Here is a 24,793-nt window from a genome sequence, read left to right on the forward strand (position 1 = left end):
TGACCCTGAATGTTGACTCATTGCTGGGTAATCTTGCTATTAATAAAAGCAGTAAAACAATCGTGATTAGATTCAAACTACAGGAGTTTTGCCACTTTGTGACATTCTTGAATATGATATTGAAAATGAAACCACTAAACAAACAAACAAACAAAAAATAGAAAAAAAGGAATTGATATTTTAGGCCAGCAAAGCATTATTTTTAACTTCATTATTTTTCAAGTCTTTGCTGATTAGCCATTATCCTGCATTATACTTCACTAAAACCAGTTAGATCAACTCTGATGGATTTAAAAAATACATTTCATATCATTGTGTTCATACTAGCCAGTTACATTTTTTTTGACTTCACATCAATAATCATACTTAGCATTCAGTCCTTTTGCTGCTATTAATAAGTATTCAGCTCTTTTGTGAACAGCTTAGTGGTATATTTGGCAAACAGATACATGGTATTTTTGTGTCTCTAATAAGACTCTGTTTTGTTCTCACTGAAACAATAATTGTCTCTTGGGAATACTAATAAATTCAATTATGCTCATAATATGTTTCTAACTCAATATTCAGAAAAATGTTATTTCTAGCATGTTTGATTAAAAAAAAATTATGTATCCTTGATTAGGATTGTGTGTATTAGAATAACATAACTACTGTCTGTATCGGAATAATTTTAGTTTAAATATACCAGGATTTTGTCAAAATGAGATCATTGTTGCTAAAAAGGAGATGGTAAGTTTCAGATGAAAAATTAATTTTTAATTTTGTCGAAAATGACCTCAAATTCATCTGCTATAATTCATTAATGCAGCTGGCAAAATGAAAAATTTAGAAAACAGCAAAAGTCTCTAAAATTCTTATATCTGCTCATTTATATTCTTAAATGTATTATACCTTCATATCCTACTCATTTAAAAGAATGTGATAAAAATATCAGTAATTGCAGAGCATGACCATGATGTTGTACAGTTGATCAGCAATTCTCTCATGTTGGAAGTTTTTAACGTTGTGTTTGGCCAGAAGCTGAAGAAAACCACCCTTCCCTCAGAACCCATCAAACAAGCAGGAAAATGTCTCTTCAGTAGACAAGAACTTGCATTCAAATACCTGTTCCTAAATAGACACAAAACTTGAAAAAAATTCTTTCTTTTTTTCTTAAATGGTTAATTCATTACAAAATTCTTGATGACTTCAATTATTTTATGGTCTACATGCAATTATCGGCTTATATGTCTTGGTTCCCTTTTTTTATGACTGAATTGACTATTTGAATATGTCTTAAAAATAATTTGTTTTCTATAATTCAAAGACAATATGCAAGTGTCAAAGGAAATTATATAATTGGTATACAGCAATCAAGTATCCTACACAGACAGTAAAATGAAGTTTCCTATGTCTGCTCTCTTTTTAGGTGCTACATTATTTTGCTTTAGGGTCAATTTTTAAAAACATCATTTAGGAATTTTTTCTTTTTATAAATTACCTGATAGAAGCTCTTACAGGTGCATTAACTGTGATAACTAAAAAAACCTAGAAAACATTTTTCTGGTGGATAGAAGTTGACAAACAGTAAACACTGAAAGTATCTCCACAAAGAAAGAGATCTTTCTGATAAGGTTCCAGACTTGAAACAGATACGACGATTAAAAAAAAAAAACCCCTTGCCTTCGTCAAATATTAAACTTTAAACAAATATTTTAGGTTTCAGCTTAAGGGTCACTTGATCTATGAACAAGATGCTCCTTGCATCTCATAGGACCATTACTTTTTATTTTCCTTTGGCAGTAAAACCCCTCTGTTTTTAACCTATCCATAAGTTGCTAAACACAATTTACTTTTTCAAGACAATTCTTCTGCCACATAATAAGCACGGATAGGTTAACAGTCTTATGTAACACTACTTTGAATTCAATCCTATTTCCTCTCAACCTTGAGCTTGTGCTGGGTAGTCTATATTTGCTGCTATTTGATATCTTCACACAAATCTATCTGAGTCTCTCCCATCATCTCATTATGGGAATGGTGGAGTGGTAACTAATTATAAGTCTGTGTAACAGACATAAAAGTTAGCTGATATTACCACTCATTATTAATAAAAGAAGCCATCTTATTGCAAACAATGAGTTAGTAGGGGGAAATTATTAAGTGGGGAAGGTGCCAGAAACACTCTGAATAAAGAAGTAAAAACCTCTGTTTATATATTCTAAGAATGAAGCTTACAAATAAACCCAACATTTTAGGTGCTGCTAACTTTCAGGTAAACAATAATATTATTTGAATTAATTTTAAATATTTTATTTTATTATAATTTCAATTCTATATAAAATTTTAAAATTATAAAATAATGTTATATTGGAAAAATAACCGAATTAATGAAAAGTTAAAACTTTAATTTTTCAAGGAGTTCCATTATTTTCTTTTATTTGACCACCACTGCCTATGCCTTCAGAAGACAACACAGTTGTAATCCAACAAGGAATGCCTGGGAAGGTCTTGAGTTCATGAAAATGTAGTTCAAGCAAGTGATGCATTTTATTGCTTTGTTAAATTGAAAGAAAAAAATATAACCACCTGAACTGAATACACTACACACTCTGTTTTTTCATGATGCAGCTTTATTAATACTATGTTAATCCAGTTTGCCAAACTCAAGTGAAAAAAGATAATGGGATTAAAGAGTCAGAGTGATGAATCAAAAAACCCAAATATCAGCACAAAGAACCTTCATGTGTTTTGTTAAAAGCTTCAACTTCTTATCACTTCTCTAGGTGACTTTTTTTATTTTAAATAACAGTTATTTCAATGACATAGTGAAACTACTTGGTTAAGAACTCCTTCAGTAAAACATTTAAATTATACTTCTGCAGAGGAATCACTCAAGTTTAAGATTCTTGCAAACATACTTTCCCCCACCTCAAGATGTTATTTTTTTTTATTTTAATAAAACTTGCAAATCTTTCTTTTGTAGGACTTGACATTCTGTTTTCCAGCTTTGTTTATGAGACTTGGACTGATTCACTTAAGGAATATCAATAAAGAGCCAGTTCTACACACACCCTGGGTAGAAGCAGCAGTGCCCGCAGGGTTAGGCTGCAGCTGAGCATCACTGCTGAGCAGCTTGGTGGCATCTCAGTACTAGATTTAGGTACTTAAAAGGAACAAATGTGAAAATAAACCATGCTGTGCATTTAGTCCTGGAGAGCACAATTGTCTTTAAGTGGACAATTGCATTGATTTCTGTGTAGTATGCAGGAGTTAGAAATTAAGCACCTTCTATTTTTCTTAGAAAAGTGGGGACATAATGGATAATTATGATGAACAAAAAGTGTCATCTCGACAAGTTTTCACTGAGTTATGGCTCTGCTTCTATTAATGATGGCAAAATTGACAGTGTGAACACAAGCAGACCCCAAAGAATGAGTTCATCCCTTTGAATTATAATTTTCTCATTTATATCAGACATTTTTGACAAATTTTTATGACTTTTAGCTCATTTTTTAAAATTTGTGTGGCACTAGCACAGATTCCTGTAAAACATAAGTGGCAATAATGTTAGAGAATTGAATCCTGCTGTTTTCACATAAATTAAATACAGAGGTTCATAGCATGCTGTGAGATCCCCTGTAGTGATTTCTTAATATCCTTTAGATCATTTTTCAGAGTTAATCTATGGGTAGTGTAAAAGATGTTATCATTTCTCCTGTTTCTATAAGGGGGCTTTACAAACTGTCTGCTGTTTCCACTAAAGGAGAGGAAAACCTTCTAAAAATATTACCTTAATAAATCTCTGGCAAGGTTGTGGTGTATTTGCTTCAGTATATAACTCAATTTTGTTTCTAGGATGTATTCAGCCTTATAACTTTTGTCTGTACTCTTATTTCTTTACCCTCAAGAAAATGTCATTTACTAAAATAGAAGCTGATCAGACTCATGTTAAACTCAGTAACAGAACTGCTGTTGAATTAAACAGCAGTGAGATCAGTCTCAGACTGAATGACAGTGAGAACAATTGTGAAAGTGATTATACAGAAAAGGAAGATTAAAATTAACAGCTAAACAATTAAGTAGGAAAACTGAAGAATACACACACAGTCAAAAAGGCCAGATGAAAAACACAAACAAAGGTCTGGTTTCCAGAGACAAAGAAATAGATTAGAGGTCTAAATCCTTTTGCAGTTCAATAGAAGTTGAATGTCTGTCTGTTGGATTTTCTTTTAAATTCCTGGCCAAAAGTAAACAATTTGAGCAAAAGGATTAGGTAAATATAAAGTCTAATGACAGGAAACATCCCCTCCACCATCCAAAAAAAAAAAAAAAAAAATAAAAAAGAAAAAAAGAAATAAAACCCACAACAAGCCAAAACAAAACCTTGAGTTTTGGGGAATGCCTGAAGAGCATAAAGGGCATGAATAAGACCATATCATCAACTGCTATCCAAGTATCAAGGCCACATGCTATTTGGTAGCACGGGGTCTAGTCCAGGAGCCTCTTGTCCACAGAGAAAACCACAGCTTTAGTGGTGGTGTTGCCCACATGTTTTACTTTTGCTCTGTTGTCTCAAAATTGGTTAAACAGAGAAAATAGAAAGTGGCAAGCAAAGACAAAGCAGAAATAAAAAAGACAGAAGGCTCATACTTCTTCTCCCTCTCCCTGCTTTACCATTAGAGCCAAGTCTCTCCTTTTAGAGCTGCACTCAGCCAGCTTTTGGAGTTTTAGCAAATTGCCCACCATCCCCCCACCCTGCAGCCTGCTTCCATCCCTAGGAACCCAATCCACAACAATTCACAACAGACTTTTTCTCCCTGTTCCTCACTACAGTCTATAAGTCTCCGTTGGATGTGTTTTTCAGGATGTCTCTCTACTCTTATAACCACATGGCAATCCCCACCCTTCAGAGGTTCAGGGTTCCCCTAGAAAGGGTGAAATGTGGACTATGGAGTTCCACCTTGCCTAGCTGTTCTCTCAGAATGGCAGATATAAGAATATTAAAAAAAGAAACAGTAAAAAAGAAAAAACCTGCCTTTCACATTGTTGCAAGGCACAGAGTCAAAAGTGTTCAGGACCCATAATTAAGAATAATACTAGTTGAAAATGCTAAGTGCATCTGAATTCTGAATGTCTGGATACATTTAAAGGTCACATTTTAAAAGGCACCTTTGAGAAGATATAAGGTGTATAAACATCTACTGTTGCCATGAATGCACATGTCCTCAAGATTTTTTTCTGAGAAAAACACAAATTCTGTGTAGTCACACATACACTGTAGCAGTGAGCTGGACTTTGTCAGTGGTCTGTACTCTCTCCTTTCTCTTTCTGTCTCTCCATCCCACCAGACTGTTTGGTTTCTTCTTTCTGTGCAAAGAGTTTCCAAATGTCCACACCATGGCTGAGAGCAAACAACTGAAATCTAAGAGCCTGAGCACAGCCTGCAGTGTGCAAAAACCTTCATCTCTCTCTTTTTTTTTTTTTTTTTTTAACTTTATTCAAGCAAAAACACTCACCAGGCTCAATGAGACCACCTGAAATCACAAAACGTCTGTCTAGCTTTGGCAATGCATACAAATGATGCCAACCAGTGAGATGAACAAGACAAAGCATGCTTTATGTTAGTGCCTATGCAAATTGCAAGACTTAAATCCTCTTATATTTTTTTTGACATGCTTGAAGAATATTTTGGAGTGTAAAGGATATTGAAAGGCAATTTCCATCTGCAGAATAGGTATCTCCTATAAAACACGAACCCTATATTCAATTAATAAAGACAGATTGTTTGACCCTTCCCAATCACTGCAATGACCCAGGGCAGCACACTCCCCAGGAGAAAATCCTGCTACACATCAGAACTAGCAAGACTGAGGAGAAGAGCTGTTCACTCTACTACTACCTAATGAACCAGCCCTTTTTTTGTGGAACTATGGGTGAGAGCAACGTGGAGTACTTAAACCATCTTCAGCCCCAACTTAATAATTAGATTTACTTATTTGAGGAAGATGCATAACAGAGAAGACAATGGTTGTCCTCAGGACCATAGCAGTCTTTTATTCAATAGCAGTTCCAACTTGGAAAGACATTACTCATCTTAAATGTAAATCATGAAATTCTCAGTGGAGTGTATTACAGAAGTCTAAACGTTATGATCTTATCTAATATTCTCTCTACTTTAAGTATCTCTATTTAGTATGTCACTTTAAGCTCTATTCATAGGATATGTCACTAGCATTGCTAATTTTGAGTCTCTCTCTTCCATATAATGACTGCTTTCAAATATGCTTCCACTTGCTTGCATTTTTCCAGTTGGCATCACGTCTCATTTCACACCCTTACTTCTAACGTCTTTTGCTTTTTTTTTTTTTTTGCCATGATACCATGGTGTTTCTGAGATTAAAAACAAAGATAAATCTTTCTCCTTCTCTCTCTCTCTCTCCAAAACTCTTTGTACTTTGGCATACATATGGACATAATGAAATATTGTATTGCTTTTTCTTTTTCTATGCAACCAATAAAGTTGCTATTAAGTAAGACATTATCTAATGGTTCAATAATACACTGACCACTTTCTCAGAACTCACTGCTCTGGATAATTTTAATTCCATGTAATTGGAGTTATAAAATATGATACCTAATCTTTAATTCTGACATGGAACTAAATTATGTTACATTTGCTATTATGAGTTCTTACTGTGAAAATACAGAATTATTATATATTTAAATATACTTGATTACCTTTCCATAGAAAATGGGCATACCAAGATAAAAATGAGTGTGTTTGGGAATCAATTATCCACTCTATCACTCTGTCATGGAGTCCACATTTATAATTTTAAAGACTAATATAATACCCTTATTCAGCATATTATTTTACTATATGTTTAAAGTGCTCGCTGACTCTTAACTATGTGTAACACTTGTTTCTATGTTTCAGCATAATAACTTACAGACCACCTCCTCCTAAACCCAGTGCCTTCCAGAGTGGAAAGTGGTAGTACAACTTAGCAAATAAATCTTTTAAACCTTTCAGGTGTTACTGGTATAATTTTGGGTCATGTGTCAGTGTCCTTGGATATTACAGCTTTAGGCATATGCCACATATAGGCATAAATTGTTGAAAAGCAAAAAAAGAGCTGATGTTGCAAAGCATTTCACCCTCCAAACAGCACTGCAAACAACATGCTCTAGAGGAAAAAAACCCAACAGAGTTGAATGTAATACTTACAATTTGGAAACCACATTTCCTGAATTTTTTGAGGACAGAATGGCCTGGTTTGCAAGATACCTTAAAGACCACCTATTTCAAATCCCCTGTGGCAGGAGCACCTTAGTAAACAGAAGTTTTAAGGACCTCCTGTAGGTTGTCCAAAAATTGTCAGAAAATTAAACAGAGACCATATACAACATATCCAGTTAAGTACACTGGCTATTGTGTATATACTGCTACTCTGGTGAGATCTCTTCTGAAATACAGAAGACAATGAGGGTGATTACTTGGTTTAGACAGGGGATAACACTAATGGCAGCTTTACAGCTTTGCATGCGTTTATAAAACTTGAATGAAAAGTTTTACTGCTCAAAAGAATAACTCCTTTCATTGACATATGGCTCTTCTCTGTGTCTGAGATACAGTTACACCCTGACAACTTGTCTCAATGGCTTTTTATGATTGCTCTCAATTGAAACTGCTTATTTTAAAGAATTAGCCATAGTCTGAAATAAAATGGGAATTTTAAACTAAATCTCTCATGGCTAGAAGGAGTAAACAAAATCATGCGTTTCAAGGGAGATGGATGATGAAGAGAGATTTGTCCTGGCCTGATCCTATAAGCACTTGTATCTGAACGCAGACCTTATGAAACCACGAAGCACATTTCCCACATGGGAATAGGGATGTCCATGACATGGAGCCAAATGTATACTCTGTACCCAGCCCTTGGTGGATGTTTTGAGGAGAGAAGGAGAGAGACAAGAGCTATTCACCAGGTAAGTGTGTTTGCCTGACATATTTATGAATTTCCCAGCACTTACTCAGAGATTTCTAGATACAATGAAAGTGCATTGCCACAGTGAATGGTAGCCATGTAGAGATGATATCTAAGAGAAGCATAAGCTATCCCATTTAAAAGAATATAATTGGAGGAAAAATTTTAAAAGAATTGCTTTAATGAATTGCTCTTTTTCCAACATCCTAAAGCAAAGAATTGCTTTAGGATGTTGGAAAAACCTTCCTAATGGGTGGCTGCTGAAGGATTTGTTGCATCTATGACTGTAGTATTAATTGCTAACAGAGCTGGGGTTCATAAGATACATCAGTAGCCATGCACAGGAAAACACAATCAGAAATGCTTCTGTACTGGACTGAAAACCTGGAAAGCCAAGACTGAGAAGAAATCTCAGACTCTGCTCTGAGATTAAATTTTTAAGTCTCTGCTCAGAGACTTAAATTTTTTTACATAGTTAAATGTTGTATAAACATTTATATGTTTATACAGCATTTAACTATGTAAAAAAATTTAAGTCTCTGCTTAAGGTGTGAGATGATATTTCTTAATCAAAGTTTGGCTTTAAGACACAGCATTCTCCCCCACCCCTTTATTTTATTGGTCACCTAAGTCAAGTGTTTTACTCAAGTGAAGATCTATCCCTCTATGGCAGACACACAGACCTAACATAATGTTACAGATAGAAATTGGAATAAAAGGAAGAGATGCATAGGATTAGACAAAATAAGCGGCCCACAGTTAAATTTGGTTGCATTTAGAAAATGAGACTAGTGATTACATTTTGAGAGGCAGATTAGAGAAAAATCAGGAGAAATGTTCTACCTCAGAGGAAGAGGATTTTGGACATTGATTCATTTTTCAGAGTTAAGGCTGAACTGTTTCACATGTAAAACAGAACTCAAATTTAGTCTTACTTAGTCTTATATAGCTACATTTGGTTGGAAATCTGTTTCCTAGAACAGCTAGATGCTGGTAAGTACCTCTGGTTCCCACTTTCCTTCTGTTCAGCAGTGCATGGCTGCTTCCAGAGAGGGGTTGTAGCCCAGTCATACAATGGCCTGCATCCTGGCAGGGAACTCAAAAGCCCCTCAAAAGTGAGCAGACATCAAGACTAAAAAATTGTGTCCCATGGCACTAGATCCTTCTGCAATGGATGATGATAAAAGAATGAGGACTGACATCAACAATGGATTCCTAATGACACTTCTGCTCCATCAGAAGCTATTCCACAAAAAAGGGGAAAATTCCTGGATAAAAGATGATGTCATCTTCCACTTCCTTCCATTGTATTCACAGAGTTATAGACTAGTTTGTGAGAGGTGAACAGAATCATCCTTTTCAAATCTTTAAAGTATCTCTTTCTACTAGCTGTACTGAGAATTACCGCTCTAGTTGTAGGAAGACTGGATATTTTTTCCTTCTCCTTTGCTTTGCTGCTAAAGTCTAGGTGTCTGAAAGACAGCTGTGTTCAGGCCCAGCTAAGGAAGGTAAGACTTTCCTCAGATAATCCTGTATATTCACCCACAATATGTCTTCTAGTCCATCTTGGCATATGCTACAGAATCTCCAGTGTTTTGAAATGGTCTAACTAAAAATATCACATGGTGTTTCACTTCTATAAGGATTCTAGTCAGTATAGAGGGCTTCAGTTGACATATTGGGATGTATTTGCATCAACTAACTTCAGGTATCCAACTTTCATGCTTTGAATTATCCTCTTGAAGTAAAATTCCTTTCTTGCCAGTCATGACATCAGAAATTCAGACCCCTAAAAACAAAAGGTGCTGTGAACTGCAACTTTCTAGAGATGTGAAGAAGAATCAAAATGATAGTGAAGGTAACTCCTGAGTAAGTGTGATATTTTTAGGCAACAGGTCAAGCAGACTCATAGAAATTTTTGAGAATATATTGGATAAATTTAAATACTGTTTTGTACTGCTTCTGGAAGGAGTATCCTTGAAGTGAAGTTCTTGCCCTATCCGTTCTTTGGAAAGACCTCTCTGCAAGTCAGAGTAAATGCATATAACACCGAACAATTAAGACAAGTTTCTAGGCAGACGTATGTAATTTGGTTTCAGAGTTGCTTGTTTTGATTTAACTAGAATGTATGGATCTAGGCTTGTGAGAATTTATAGCATTGCCTGGAAATAGTAGTAGAAGTCTTTGGAGAATCAGCCAAAGAGACTGACTAAAGAGATCTAGACAAGCAGCAGCCATGCAGTTTAAAATAATATGGAATGTATAAAGAAGTAGCTTTACAGGTATTACAAGTTGTCCTGCTACAAACACAAAAATCATCTTTAGTAAATCATCTTTCTAGATACTATTTCAAGGCAAGAATATACACATCTACACTTTCAGTCTGAGATCAAATCCCAATGCATTTTAAATTTTCTATAATAAACAATAATAATAATAACAATAACAATAATAAGAACAACCACCACCACCACCATAATGAAGCTTCGTACATTTTTAGAATTTGGTCCCAGAAAATAACTACAAAAATCAGTGATTTAATGGAATGACACATCCAACTACTGAACTTTTCTGTTTGCATTTTCTGTTTTCTCTAACACTGAATTCAACAAGAATTGAACTGGAATATACAGAATTACTTACTGTGCAAAGTGTCTCAAATGTCTTTTCGGAGACAAAGGATCCATCAAGACCAAAAAGAAAAATAGATGCATAAGAAAGCATCCCTCCAAGGATAATAAGGTTGTTCATGTAGGGACTGGACATCTTTATTAGTCTATGGACAAAAGGTGATAGTGCATTAAAGAGAAAAATATTACTGCTAGGCTACTAGAGCAATAAAGAGCTTTTTGTAACCAGGCAAAGAGATAACTCTTCTATAATTCCATGAAACATAAAGGCATGCACAGTATTTGCTGTTTTATGAAGTTTAGCATTGTTTCAGGTTTTTGAATGCTTAGTAAAAAGACCTCTTTTACTGATGGATTAATTAGCTAGGGTTAATGTTATTAGCAGACAGTCAAACCTAAAATAGTAAATTACACTTTTCAGACAGTATAAAAGAATTTAAATACAGTCTGTTTCAATGTGAGTATACTACCCAGTGATTTCAATTAAATAGTTCTAAAATACCACCTTTCCACAGTTTTACATTTTCCCTACATGTATATGTAGACAGATATAGTTACATGACTGGTTCTACAAACACGGCATTAAATACAAAAGAATTTGAGATAGAAGTAACATGAATGTCTTACTTTTGATTTCTGTTTTTGATGTTAAAGAACAAGAAAGCACTGGCCATGATCATTCCTAGGATTGTGAGGGCAGAGAGGATGCTGTAGAGAGGCAGGGAGATTTTGCGCAGCTCCTCTTGTATAATTGTTTTGTCCTTCGGAGGCTCAACTCCTAGAATTGCATGAAGGAAAAAAAAGGGTAAAGCTCAACCTGGTATAGTCTCTGCAAGAGACTTTGCCTCACCTAAGTACTATACCTTGAATTAGCACACTTAGCAACTGTGAACCACATCAGTAGCTGATGAAATCATTGACTTTGACAGACATATGTTAGTCACATTGATTGACATGAAGATTTGCATTTCTGGAGCAGGTAAATATCCTGTTTGGAAGAAAAGACACAACCATACCCAAGTGCAGAACCCCATACATAGTAACTAGCCTCATTTTAAAGTAAATAAACACTAAAATGCATACTTTGAGTGTAAATTTTACCAGGAGGTTATGCTTTTCTGAAACAATTGACAGAGCAATGAGTAGAAAACAGAAAGCATCATTTCTGTGCCCACTGTTGTTGCCAGAGCAAATTCTAACAGCCTGTCTGGAGACAAGCCTTAGTGTAGCATCACTGGGACAGGGATTGATGGCCCTGGGGCTGAAATGTGGTCCTGGGCTGTGGGCATGGTGGGGGAAGCCCTGGGAGGAGGGAAGGGAGAGTTGTTGGTGCCCTCAGGATTCTACAGAAGGGAACAATACGGAAAAATGGATAGAAAAAGTTTTATAGGGACAGATCCACTTTGCAGATATGGATTTGAATGTCTCAACTTAAAAACTATGTTTAAAGCTGTGTACTTCGGCAGTCAGCTCCAACTAATTAAAGGCTTCTCTGTTTAATGAGGAGAATCACTTTCCGACAACTGCAATAAAGCTCTGCATCCCCAACTTCCCACACTCCATTTCACCTGCTTACTAATTTTTTCCTTGGTTCAGGAGATTGGCAAAAGGCCTTTTGCATCACTGTCTTCCTTCAGAAACAGATTTGTGTGCCCTACAGTTCCTGAGCCTGTCCTTTTGCATCAGCTCTCCGATGGGACTGCAAGGGCCACAGGGCTGAGCAGCTCCTTCCACAGCACGGCTGCAGAAGTGGAACTGTGAGTACCCGACCAGCAGCTGCCATGGCTAAATTTTACATCCATTCTTCTGCCTTGCATCTAAAAGAGTATTCAAGGATTTACACAATAAAATAGTTTTACCTTTAAGAGTTAAGTTGAAATTATTCAGACCATGGAAACATGCTATCCTTTGGCCTTTATGCCCAACTTTTCAGAAAAAAAAAGTCCTTTAGATGCTTACAAAAAGGTGGCAGTGAAGGGTCCATTTGTTGATTTAATACTGGAGAAAAGTACCTGAGATTTTCCTCTTTCCCTCCACAATTGCATGCATTTACACCCCATGGAAATTCATAAATTAGACAAGTAGCAAGAAAAAAACCCAATAAAACATATGCCTGATTTAAAAGAACTAACACTAAAAAATAAAACTTCACCCTACTGTTTCTACACTCCACAGAGTATATTGATGGTTTGTATTTATTAAATATAAACACACAGTGAGAAAACAAAACTTATTTTCTTGTGTGTGCACAGGGCATTCAATCCTGTTGCTTCCTGTTGCTGTGGAATTTTATGCAATGGTTTAAACAGGAACATTTTTACAATTCTCTTTTTTAAATACTTAAAGTTACTAGGATTCCACTGACTGGAAGTCAGTGTCCTCCACATTCAATGTCCAACTGTCTCAATGAAAAGCTAAGATGAGTCAAAGGAAAAGATTCACTGTGAGTCACATAATACATCTTAAGGCTACCATAAGACAGGTTATGAGTGGAAAGATCACCTTCAGATGTGGTCAGAAGAAGACCTAGCAGTCTTGTCCTGAGAAAAGACCATACAGAGACTTTTCCCCATCATATACTGTCTGTAAAGGCGAGAATTTATGAAGAAATGCTGTCTCCTGTAACTTGATTCATACTTCATATATTCTCTGGAAATTAATGGACTGAATCAGTATTAAACCACATCATTAGTTCCTCCTTGTGGCAAAAATAATCTGCTGCTTCCCAGACTTTGGCAACTGGGACAGATTCTCCACTCTTCATTTCCAAAGCCTCATTCCCCGGAGACACATGACAAGTTTGTGTATCTGTGCTCTTTTAAGTCCAGCAACGATATCAAAAGGAAAGGTGGACAGCTCCAGCAGATGGGCAAGTAGTCATGAATTAGATCACTTCAGTGAAACTCCACCCATGCTCATGCAAACCTTGGGTGTTGGGACACTGGAGAAAGCGGTAGTAGAGTACAACGGTACAACAGTTTGATGATCATCCACTTCACCAATCCCAGGGGAAAACCACACAGAACTCACAAAGCCAACTTCACTTTCTCTCACTGAACTGCACCATAGCAGAGCTTAAGATTAAATCTTAAATTTTAGCTCTGAAAAGAACATATATGCCTGTATTCAACAGGAGATCCCCTTAAAACTCATTTCAGCTCACACCTGGCTGCCATGACCACAGGCTCTCCAAACCATGGATATGCTTGCACTCCAGCTACTTGAGGGCCATAACATCCCCATGTTACATTGGAGCAGCATGGGATAAAAAATGCAGGAAGATACAGCAAGAAATGCTATATGCCTGCTGTAGATCTTCAGAGTGCTGCTGGTCTGAAAACCCTCTTTGGCCCTGTTTCCCATGGGCCATGTTAAATCCAGCATTGGTATTTTGAAAACCTATTTTCTAACTACCTAACAGACAAACAAAGAAAAACAACTACCTCCTCCTCATGTCTGCAAACACAGAACATGAGAGCATCCCTCAGGTGAGATGAGCTGGGGGAGTGGGAAATGGGGATGAAATAGAACATAATTCATTGGTGAAGAACATGCTTCTTGAAATATCAAAGAACATTTGCGTACACACATAAATTTGATTTTGCCCTATCATTGGAATAAAAACCAAGTCCACAATATCAAAACACTGCAATTTTCTGTTCAGAATTCTATTTTTTAAAGAATTTTTCCCTTTTACTTTCTACAGATATTAAAAATCTAAAACAGTTTTTTAAAAGCACACAGTCTTACAAACTACATACAGCTATCCGTGTCACTCTTGTGCCTCTTTCCAGTTTTGTCTCCTACCTTGGAACCTGATGCTGTTGTTGATTATTACCAATGTGTCATCCACAGCATTGTATTCTCCCACCTTTACTTCTTTTTGTTCTGCGGAGAAACAAACAAGAGTGATTGTTTATGGCAGTTCACATGTTCTCAACTATTTAACTGATTTTTCTTTTTTGACAGTGTGTCAAAAGGAAAAGAAATATGAAAGAATAAGGCATGAATAATTAAATCAGAATGCCAGACAGCAAACATCATTAAAATAAACATTTCTGGTACTTGAAAGAAATGTAAAGCATTTTTAAGGACTCATTTACATAATCAGGAAATTTCTATTGGATACAGTCATCTCCAGCTTAAAGACCACACATTTTCTTACTGGCTCATACTATGCAGGATATTTTTACTAGGAGAACACATACAATTAAATCACACATTTCCCTCCCATTTAAACAACTAGGACATCTTGCTTTCTGAAGTATTTCCCAGGAGAGTGATGGTGACAGGCTTCAGCCAGTATGGAGCAGACTGGCCAGTTAGCAGATATGCTGGGAATCAGATCTCTTACTCTGAGTGCGAATTAACAACTCATTAGTACCCTGACTGCAAAACACACTCTGTTATACAATTAAAGCCAACATGCACTTGAGTTAAAATTTTACAGTTAGTCTTATCTGGTATTTTGGGACTTTCTTCACATCTATGGCCTTCTTGTACCTGACAGAATAGAGTATGCAGATAGAGGAATTTGTTTGTTTGCTGCCTTGGCCACTGTACCTGGAACTCTGACATGCATTTATCCCACACTGCTGATAACATCTGGCATCAATTATTTTCTGCTATTTTTGTTGAGCTTTTGGTATGGCTTTGAAGTGCAAGAGCTTACTGAATTATCATTTTTACACTAAAACTTTTACATTTTTATAAGACTTACAAACCACAGGCTAAAGATTAACCATTGGCTAAAAATTTATTTGAAGAGCTGTCGCCATGATATTTTCTGAAAAATCCTTTTGCCAGGATTGTCTCCTGAGGAGCCACAGGAAATAAATGTAAACAATAACTATCTGCTGCTGTGGAATGCAACAAGTGTATCTGTGATTGGTGCATGTTGGTTGTTTCTAATCAATGGCCAATCACAGTCAGCTGGCTTGGACTCTAGGGGAGTCAGGAGCTTTTGTTATCATTCCTCTCCTGTCCTTTCCAGCCTTCTGAAGGATCTTTTCTCTCTATTCTTTTTAGTATATTTTTTAGTATATCATTTTAATATAATATATATCATAATATAATAAATCAGCCTTCTGAAACATGGAGTCAAGATTCTCCTCTCTTCACTCATCCTGGCACCCTAGCACACAACTGTAAAGAGCTGGCTCAGCAGAGACAAAAATTTCCTTTCAGGCCTCTCTGTCTGGGCATGCACAACCCAATTTACATTTAAATTCTGAGCTCATGACCCCATTTGTGACACTGATTTTGGGAACTGATGATCTTGAGCTAGATGGCACATTTGGAAAGACTGTATTTCAACCAACAGCTCCACATTAACCTTTTCTCCTTTCTCATTCAAAGTGATTTTGACTGTTCAGCTCTGCTGAATAGAGCATCTAGCTCCATTTTAGTAAATCAACAGTCTGACCAATACTAATCTGAGAGCTCACAGGAGGCAAAAAAATTCCTTAACACAAACTACTATTTTTATTGTTATGTTGTTATATCTAGTGTTATATTTTTAAAATTGTCTACAAGAAATTGTAGGCTGGGCTGCAAATCTGACAGAGGGTCCTAGCGTTTTACTGCACACCCATCAAGAGCTGGAGTTTGCAGTTCTGAAGACTTACGGAGTTTGCAGTCTGAAGACTTTGCCTTTCCCATGAGCATGATCCACTTGGATGGACCTAAGACTAGTTTGGAATAAAAGCAAAATCCCCTGGTGTCCAGCAGCAGTTCCACAAAGCCCACCCACATGGCATCACACACTTTAGAAGTTAAGATAAGTTTATAATTTCTGTCACAGACTGAACATTCACTGTAAAATAGATACAGAATCAATTCTTGACAATCTTAAATAAAATATTCCCAGTAGTCCTCTAAAAGCTAAAATGGTTAATGCAAAAAACAGAACCAATCTACTTCCATTTGTATTTGTAGCATGACAGCTGTTATCTATAGATCTAGAACATCAAAACACAACCCAGAGAGAAGAGAGAAAAACATCAGGTTGCATATTGATATGCAGTGGGCACATTAGATACCAGATAGTCCACAGCATCTCCTGACAGCAAAAGGGGATGACACACACCTTGGTGCTGGTCTAGCCCCAGCTTCACAGCAACAGGCTGAAGCCTCATAGCTCTGATGAGCATAGAAGGGAAATGAGTAATTGCTCTGCAACCATTTCTGTATGGAGAGTTTACTGGGACTAGACGAGATGTGGGAAGCACATAACAGGTGGAGAAACATGTACAGAAACCAGTGAAAATCTGTGGTCTGATTACAGTACTGAAATTAAATAAGTTTTTCTGTGATTATTTCATGTGACAGATGACACCATTTCTTTTCAACACTTATAAATTCTTACATGGTTTCCTTCACAGGTGAAGTAACACTGAGAATGTGCCTGTCCTGTAATTAGCTAGCCTTGGTACCAGGAGCCAACCCTTGTAGGAATGGAGCTCAGTATTCAATGAAACAAGCTTCCACGGCAGCCTGAAGAGCAAGATTTTTGGACTTAGAAACCCAAGAATGTGGGGGAAAACCCACAATATTTACTATCAGGAAACCACATGATCAATGCCTTGTCCCTTACCAACAGGAAAGGACAATTCACAGAGGACATGCCACATTTTATTGAAGTCAAGAAGAGTCATAAAGATATTTGATATCTTAAAGTAGTGACAACTGTGGAAATTAGTCTGTGAAGAAAATAAAACATACTTTTATTGAGAGGAAGGATATACTATCCATTTTATGATGTGACTAGAGGGGGTGCTGAGGGGGAGACACAAAAAGGTTTTTTATGATCTTTTGTTCTCCCAGCAAGGACAACTACAGCTGCTGGTTCTTCAGATCCCCAAGCACAAGTGCTGATCAGTGACAAAGCCACTTCCAAATATTAATTAAAGGAAGCAAGGAGACAGGACTGTGGCTCTCCTTTCTTGCACAGGTCAATACAGCTAAGGATGGGACTGCAGGCTCACTTTTCTTTATGCCATTCCACTTGCCTTTGGAAATTCTGAATTATAAAAGCTAGTATAGTATTTGTATAATGTAGCTCATATCTGTCAAACCTCTGAGTGTGAACAACAAAAGGACAGGAGAGAGTAGAACTCCTTCAAAGAAACACCAACAAAGTGCTTTTCAGAATATTCAGAATATGATGTTGGCTTCTTTCTGTAGTGCTTCTATTATTTTTAACTAGATCTTTCCGTAATCATAATGGAGATATTGTATTGAAGCTCACAATAAAATGCAGAAGAAAAATATGAGGGAAAATGTACTGGAGTTGTGAGATAATGTTTGTCAGTAGCATGACAGGAGTGAAGAAATTTCAGAACTTGAATCTGAAGCTGTTCTTTCACAGAGAAAAAAAAAGTATAAAAATTAACCAACCTAGATAAAACTTGCCCAGAAAAATGTGACTGTAAATTATGCCTATAATTCTCATGGAATTATAAGCAATCCTTATTATTAATTAATTGTCACAGAAGGGATTACTTATATGGTCAAGATGAAAGCCTTCTGCCAACAAAGAATTAGATACTCTTACAGGTATATTGAAATGCTTTTCTCTACATATTTTATTACAGAATTTTATAGCCCACTTTAAGCAACTCCACACAAATTGACTTACTACCACTTAATTAATTAGCTCACATTTCACAAAGTTTGTACAGAGGATCTTCAGGAGCTTATCGGATAGTTACACGTTCTTGTTGAATAAAAGCAAAAAAAAAAATCCTGCAGCTGATATCAGCTGAATGAAACGAACTCACCAAAATGCACAGCAGTATTATGATTGCCAGTTTGACTGTTATCCACTTACACTGAGAATTTCCAGATGAGACTATTCTTAGTTTCAGTTCCTTTCACTATATGCCATAATTTCTATTTTCACCACATTTTTGTAAGTGTACTTATTCACACCTCATGAAGACAGTTTCTACTGAAAGTGTTTAAGGATGAGAGAAATGCACTTGCAATGCATAAGAGACAGGACAGATGGATTTCCTTTATTTTCTTCTATGTAGACAATGCTGTCTCACTTTCAACGACACTGCTTCTAATAACACCCTCAGTGTTAAGCTAATAGCTTAGCTAACTAATAACTAAGCTAATAGCACCCTCAGTTATGTCAGTCTGACTGCAAATAACCCTCACGGTGATGCAGTTAAGCCAACACAAAAATGTTTATATCTGTATAAGCACCAGTACAATTTATGCTTATAAAGGCCTCTCAGAAAAACCACCGTATCCTAAAATGTTTCAAAAATATGTATAATGATATTCATATCCATTCATTAACTCCTATATGTCTGCTTGGATATACTAATGTAAAAACTATGTCTGTGCTACCATAAAGCCAAACTACATGTCTGTACTAACATCATTGCAGTGCCCAAAACACTTGGCTCCAAATGAAGATTAAGGATTTCAAAGCTCATTATAGCTTACCACAGCTTGACACTACTAAGAACACTCTTATGTCACTGCAGCTCTTAGAATTCCATGCAAACGACATAGAGAAATATGAGCAAGTGATGAGTATTCACTTTCCAATAAATATGAAGTAAATTTTAAAGTAAATTTAACAAACTTAGCGTGGACTGTTCTCCAGATAACTAAGGGTCATAGAGGTTTCTCATCTAGAGGACACAGAGGACTGCTTGATTTAGAAGCAGCAGAAAAATAATATTACATATAGCTGGAAGCCTAAAAAGTACCTAGGTCTTTGTTTGTTCTGAAAAACCATGCCCGCAAAAGATGCTGCCTCTATGACTCCTCCTTGAAAAGCTTTTCAATATTTTTTTATACAGCCTCTCCTGCTTGTCCACACAGTAAATGATCACTGCACTCCCTTAAAGCTTCCTGTGACATTGGTTTAACAATCCCTTCTCCCACTGTCTTCCAGATGCCCCTTTTGCTTAACCATCCTAATTCAGTGGGAGTGATTAGAAGCTTAGCCTTTTAGAAAATCTTGCTGCATAATCAGCACTCAGCAGCCTGTCTCAGGAACCAATATTATTAAACCTTGTCCTACAACAGAACCATTGAGTTTCTGAGCCTTATTCCTTATTCATACATCACAGCTCAACAGAACTGCTGGCAGCTATAGGGAATACTTAGTCATCAGCTCTCAGAAGAATTTTGGAAGAGTTTGCCAACAGGTGAAACTAAGCATGGTCCGTATGCACCTGAAATACTTGAAGAGGAGAATGGCTCTAAAATTTGAAAGATTTTCTGGTGATTTCAGCTGGGGTAAAGTTAATTTTCTTCACAGTGGCTAATACAGGGCTGTGTTTTGGATTTCTGCTGGACACAGAGTTGATAATACAGAGATGGTTTTGTTCCTGCTGAGCAGGGCTTACACAGAGTCAAGACCTTTCTGCTTTTCATACTGACACCTTGGCAAGGGGCTGGAGGTGAATGGGAGCTTGAGGCGAGACACAGCCGGGACAGGCGATTTGAGACCAGAGGGACATTGACCAGAGGGATATTCCAGGCCATATGGCATCATGCTCAGCATATCAAGTGGGGGAAGAAGGAAGAAAGAGGGGGTATTTGGAGTGACAGAATGTGTCTTCCCCAGTAAATGTTACATGTGATGGGGCTGTGCTCTCCTGGAAATGGCTGAACAGCTGCCTACCCATGGAAGTGGTGAATGAATTCCTTGTTCTGCTTTGCTTGTGTGTATGGCTTCTGCTTTTCCTGTTAAACTGTCTTTATGTCAACCCCTAAATTCTGTGCTTTTATCCTCTCAATTCTCTCCCCAGTCCTGCTGGTGGACAAGTGACCAAGTGGCTCTGTAGGGTTTGGCTGCTGACTGGGGTTAAACAATGACAGATTTTAATCTCAAATTTCAAATCAGTCTCCTAGATGTGAATGAAAAATCATGCCACTGCACAAGTACTGACACTTTCAAAGACACATCTGACTTGTCTTAAAGCTCACCATTAGCAAGCTATTGGCAACTCCTTGATAGGCTCAGCGCAGAGTGAAGGGCGCTCTGACACATTACATTATGGTGTCCTGAGGCTTATCTTTCTCCAATTTAGCTTCTGCCCACACTCCCTTTTAAAGAGTGAATGCTTTTCTTTAACACTTTACGCTGCCAGTCACCTAGCAATCATTTGTCACTGACAGGTCTTAGGTCTTCCTTCTCATTCCCTCTATTGCCTCCTGGGCAGGCTCCTGAAGAGATGATGTGCTGCACTGAGCGACAGCAATCCTGTGGCCAAGAGTGCACAGAGAGCAAGTCACGGGAAAGAAGACTGGCCAAACACAAACAGTGAAAAACTTAAGCTGAAGGCTGAAAACTCATGCCAAAGCTCAGAACACTTCCCATGTTTCAATAAATCCTGCGCAAATTGCCTGCAAAGTCTCTGCTAACCTGCCCTACCTGTCTCACTCGTTTTGAAAGCTGTTTCTTGAAATAACGATCTACCAAATAACTGGAAATGCTGTCTCAAATGCCTTTACAATAATGAATGAAGCTAAGTGTCAGGAAAGCTAATTTCCTTCAGAATAAATACTGAAACATTTCTTGTTGTGGATCATGTAGAAAGTCTTAGCAAATTAATGCAATCTTAACTTTCATAATATGTCCTTGTCAGACAGGACTGAGAAGCTTTTCAGTTATCCTTATCACATATCAGCAATAACCAACACCAGTTGAAAGTTTCCAATTAAAAAAAAGAATCACAATAGAAGCTTATAAATAATGAATGAGCAAAACCTTTCTCATTCACCTGCAGGCAACCATTTCTTTGTTTAAAGACAAAAATGCTGAGATTAAGAATCACAGTTCAAATAAGGAAGAAAATGTCAGGTCAGATAGAAGATTATTCTTCAGCAGAAGCTGCCAGAAAAGAAAGACTCAAGGAAGAAAAACATGTTACCTTTGCAAGGATTTGAATTGTGACAGTTTTTACCTCTGTAATTAGGGGTTTAAAATTTGTTTTGCCCTAAGAAATGCTACTTCCATCTTTAACTGCTGCATAGTTATTTCCTTCATTTAAGGTTTTATTTATGTATTTTATTTATGAAATCCTAGATTTCATTGCTTTGGAAACATATAGACACAGCATGCAGGAAATCTTGAGTTATGAAAGCAGTATATATAACAAGTGATAATTACTCCTCATAGCCAGTTCTCTGGCTATAAATCTTTCAGTCATCCATAAAGCAAAACAGACAGAAAGGTCAGACCACACAAAGGCCAAACAGGATATCCTTAGAGTCAGGATAAAAGCTAAGGAGTCTTAACCCTGGGTGTATTCCACTATGTTAATAATAGTATTTTGCCAAAAGGACAGAGCAAGCCAGTAGCACATAAAATATCATTAAGTAACCTGATCTCATAAAAGTATTTCGTAATTTTGCAGTCCAAGAAGATTCTTCTATAAAAATTTCAAGAATTTGCATTTTTATAAGCTTTCAAAAATTATTTTTACTGATTCTTTTTAAACTTTGTTTTCACCTTCCTTATTATACTTCTGTCTCTTGGTTTGTTAGACTGACTTCTAGCCCTGAATAGAAATGTAGTAGTATAGTTCATATGGATTTAACACCTACAAATATTAGGTATTTATATATTATGCATCAAAGAAAGAGCTACATAATGAAATAAAAAAATAAAGACTGTGTTTAAAACAATTATTTCTACAAATGTGAATTGTTAACACCATCATTATAGCTTTCATTCAGGAAACTGAGAAAGGTATAAACAAACATAAAGAAATGAAGGCAGACAATCCATGAAGCATAACAACAGTTGTGCTGAAGCAAGTGAACAGAGCTTAGATTAATTCGTCTGAATAGAAGTTCCTGTTTCTTAGGATGCTCAATAAAGTCCTTGATCATTTGAAATGAGGCTGTACATGAGATCACACTTTTTTTGGATTTAATAATCATAGCATAAAATCTTGACTGATATCACACTGTATAACCTGAAACCTATGTCAGTAATTTGAATCAACTCTAGCAAGTAAGTTAAAAGATAAAAATATATATTCAAGTGGATATGGTGTGTTTATATTCTAGGATACATGGATATGCAATAACTACAATATCTTAGTCTAGCCAAGGGCTGTTCTGTTCTACTTTCATTGTCTTTTATTATTTGATTATTTGATTCTCTTTTCAGAGAATGCAAATCCTTATCATTCTGGCAGTTTATTTGCCAAAATAAATTATTCTTTAAAGTCTAATGATGTAATTATACATGTCTTATTTAATATTAATATTAATATTTATATAAATGTAGAATGGTCTACAAAAATTGATATTTATAACATTTATCACTCTGAGTTACTTCCTGGCAGAGTCCAAAGCCAGCAGGCTTTTCTTGACTCAGAATTCACGATGGGAAATAACATTGTACATATAAAACTACAGGCAGCAATCATGAGAAGACATTTGCTCTATTAATAAATGATAACTTCATTACTGGTTGTGTCATATACTAGTCCATTTTCTGTAGGGGTGTGTGAGCGAATCAGCCTGTGCAAGCTTGGGCTGACTTCCCAGGAGAACTCCCAGGAGCTTCCCAGGTTGGAAAGGGCATCCAGGCAGTGACAGGTTTGGACATGGATACCACTGATCTGCAGAGAAGCCTCTCTGGCAGCAGCCCAGGGCCCAGCAGCAGCTCCATCTGTCAGAGTCCCTCTGGGAGAGGGACAACTGGAGACAGGGTGTGGAGGTGGCAGTGAGAGAGGCGGTGGCCACATTCTCTTGCCTCTTGAGCTTGATTTCAGAGCACTGAAATGTCAGAGACTTTGAGGCAGAATTCAAAATGCACCATGACACTACACTTATTCAAAGGTAAGGGACAGCAAACCACAGGAGTGCAGTGCATCCGTTTGAAAATCTGTGGTGCTTCCAAAGAAACCCAAGACGACAGGGCATTAGTGTATCCACATCTTTCATCCAAGGGGAATAAATGCAATTATTATGTCCCTGGTGTCCTGGAAACTCAGTCTGAATAGGCACAGTGTGCACTGTGAGGATAGTCTGGCAAAAGAAAGGTTTAAATCATTATGAAATTACCAGATTTTTTTTTTTCAGTTACGCCAAAAGTTACTCATGAATTTAAATCAAATCCACCAAGCAGTGTCATTTAGGGAAGAAAAAACTGGGAATATCACTGCTGTCAGTCTTTTCTGGCTTACCAGGGTAAAGTACACATGCAGCTTAAAAATCAGGACACTTCAAGACAGTGACCTAATCCCAGTTTCCATCTGCTAGCTCAGCATTTAAGCTTTCCATACAAATATGACAGATAATGTGATAGAAGATATCCTGACAGGAATTACAGGGTCCCCAGGGAGCTGGATAACCCTGACACCAGCCCAGCTACATACTCTGAATGAGAAAGGAGATCAAGGTGACCTTTTCCTCCTCTGGTATGCTTAAAACTCTAGCATTTCATTTGATTTTCATGTGCACACCCAAAAGAAATGTTTTGCTACAACTACCTAAGCCCATTACTTATGTAACTGAAATTCTAAATTCAATGTGTAACATCAATTATTTTTTGCAGTAGACAAAACAAATTTAAAAACCCACATCAGTTACTTAGAAAGCCTGATGTGGTTAGCTTTTCCCAGAGAGGCTTTTCTTGTCAGTGTGGTGATGCACAGCACAGCAGTTTGACAGTAGCCCTGGTCTGTGGACAGCTTCAGCTGACCTGCACGTGGCTGCTAAGTCTCTGCCGCTGTGTTTTCGGCGGCTGCTCAGACGTACAGGATGAGCTGCATGATGCAGTTCTCCTTTTGAGGGCTGGTTAGCTCTTGCTAACTTAAATGAAAACCAAACTTAAGTGCAAAACATGACAGAAATAAAAATGTCTCCCAGAGCAGAAGATGTGTTGACCAAAGGATCATGCCAGCAATCACACCTCCCAGCAAGGCAGTTTTCCCTTCACTTAGAAAGGCATGCCTGCATTCTGGTGATCTCACACCGTGCAGGGAAGAAACATAAACTCCATTTTGGCCCATTTGGATGCATACCTATGATTATATAATTAGGGCCTTCCCTCACCTTCTCTCAGGGCTGTGTTCCCCCTCCCCTAGCAGAGGAAGGCTGAGCAGCCTCCCAGACGGCTGTGCCTGCTCTGCTCCAGCTGAGATGCTTTAAACCAAGATGCTCTGGCTTCTTCCTTATGTACTGCATCCTTAAACTTTTACA

At 37.1% G+C, this 24,793-nt stretch overlaps 1 protein-coding gene across 1 annotated transcript in view; it reads right to left on the bottom strand.

The window, feature by feature from the left end:
• GABBR2 (gamma-aminobutyric acid type B receptor subunit 2) overlaps positions 1–24,793 on the bottom strand; it is a 454,172-nt gene that overhangs the window by 143,907 nt on the left and 285,472 nt on the right. The window contains exons 10-12 of the mRNA XM_041476645.1: positions 14,408–14,488; positions 11,228–11,378; positions 10,614–10,746 (exon numbers count right to left, since the gene is read on the bottom strand). Of these exons, the coding sequence (XP_041332579.1) occupies positions 10,614–10,746; positions 11,228–11,378; positions 14,408–14,488 (365 nt within the window). The remainder of the gene's footprint in view (positions 1–10,613; positions 10,747–11,227; positions 11,379–14,407; positions 14,489–24,793) is intronic.

This window comes from Pyrgilauda ruficollis, unplaced genomic scaffold (genome assembly GCF_017590135.1).
Source record: "Pyrgilauda ruficollis isolate IOZ18807 unplaced genomic scaffold, ASM1759013v1 scaffold39, whole genome shotgun sequence".
Lineage (NCBI taxonomy): Eukaryota > Metazoa > Chordata > Aves > Passeriformes > Passeridae > Pyrgilauda > Pyrgilauda ruficollis.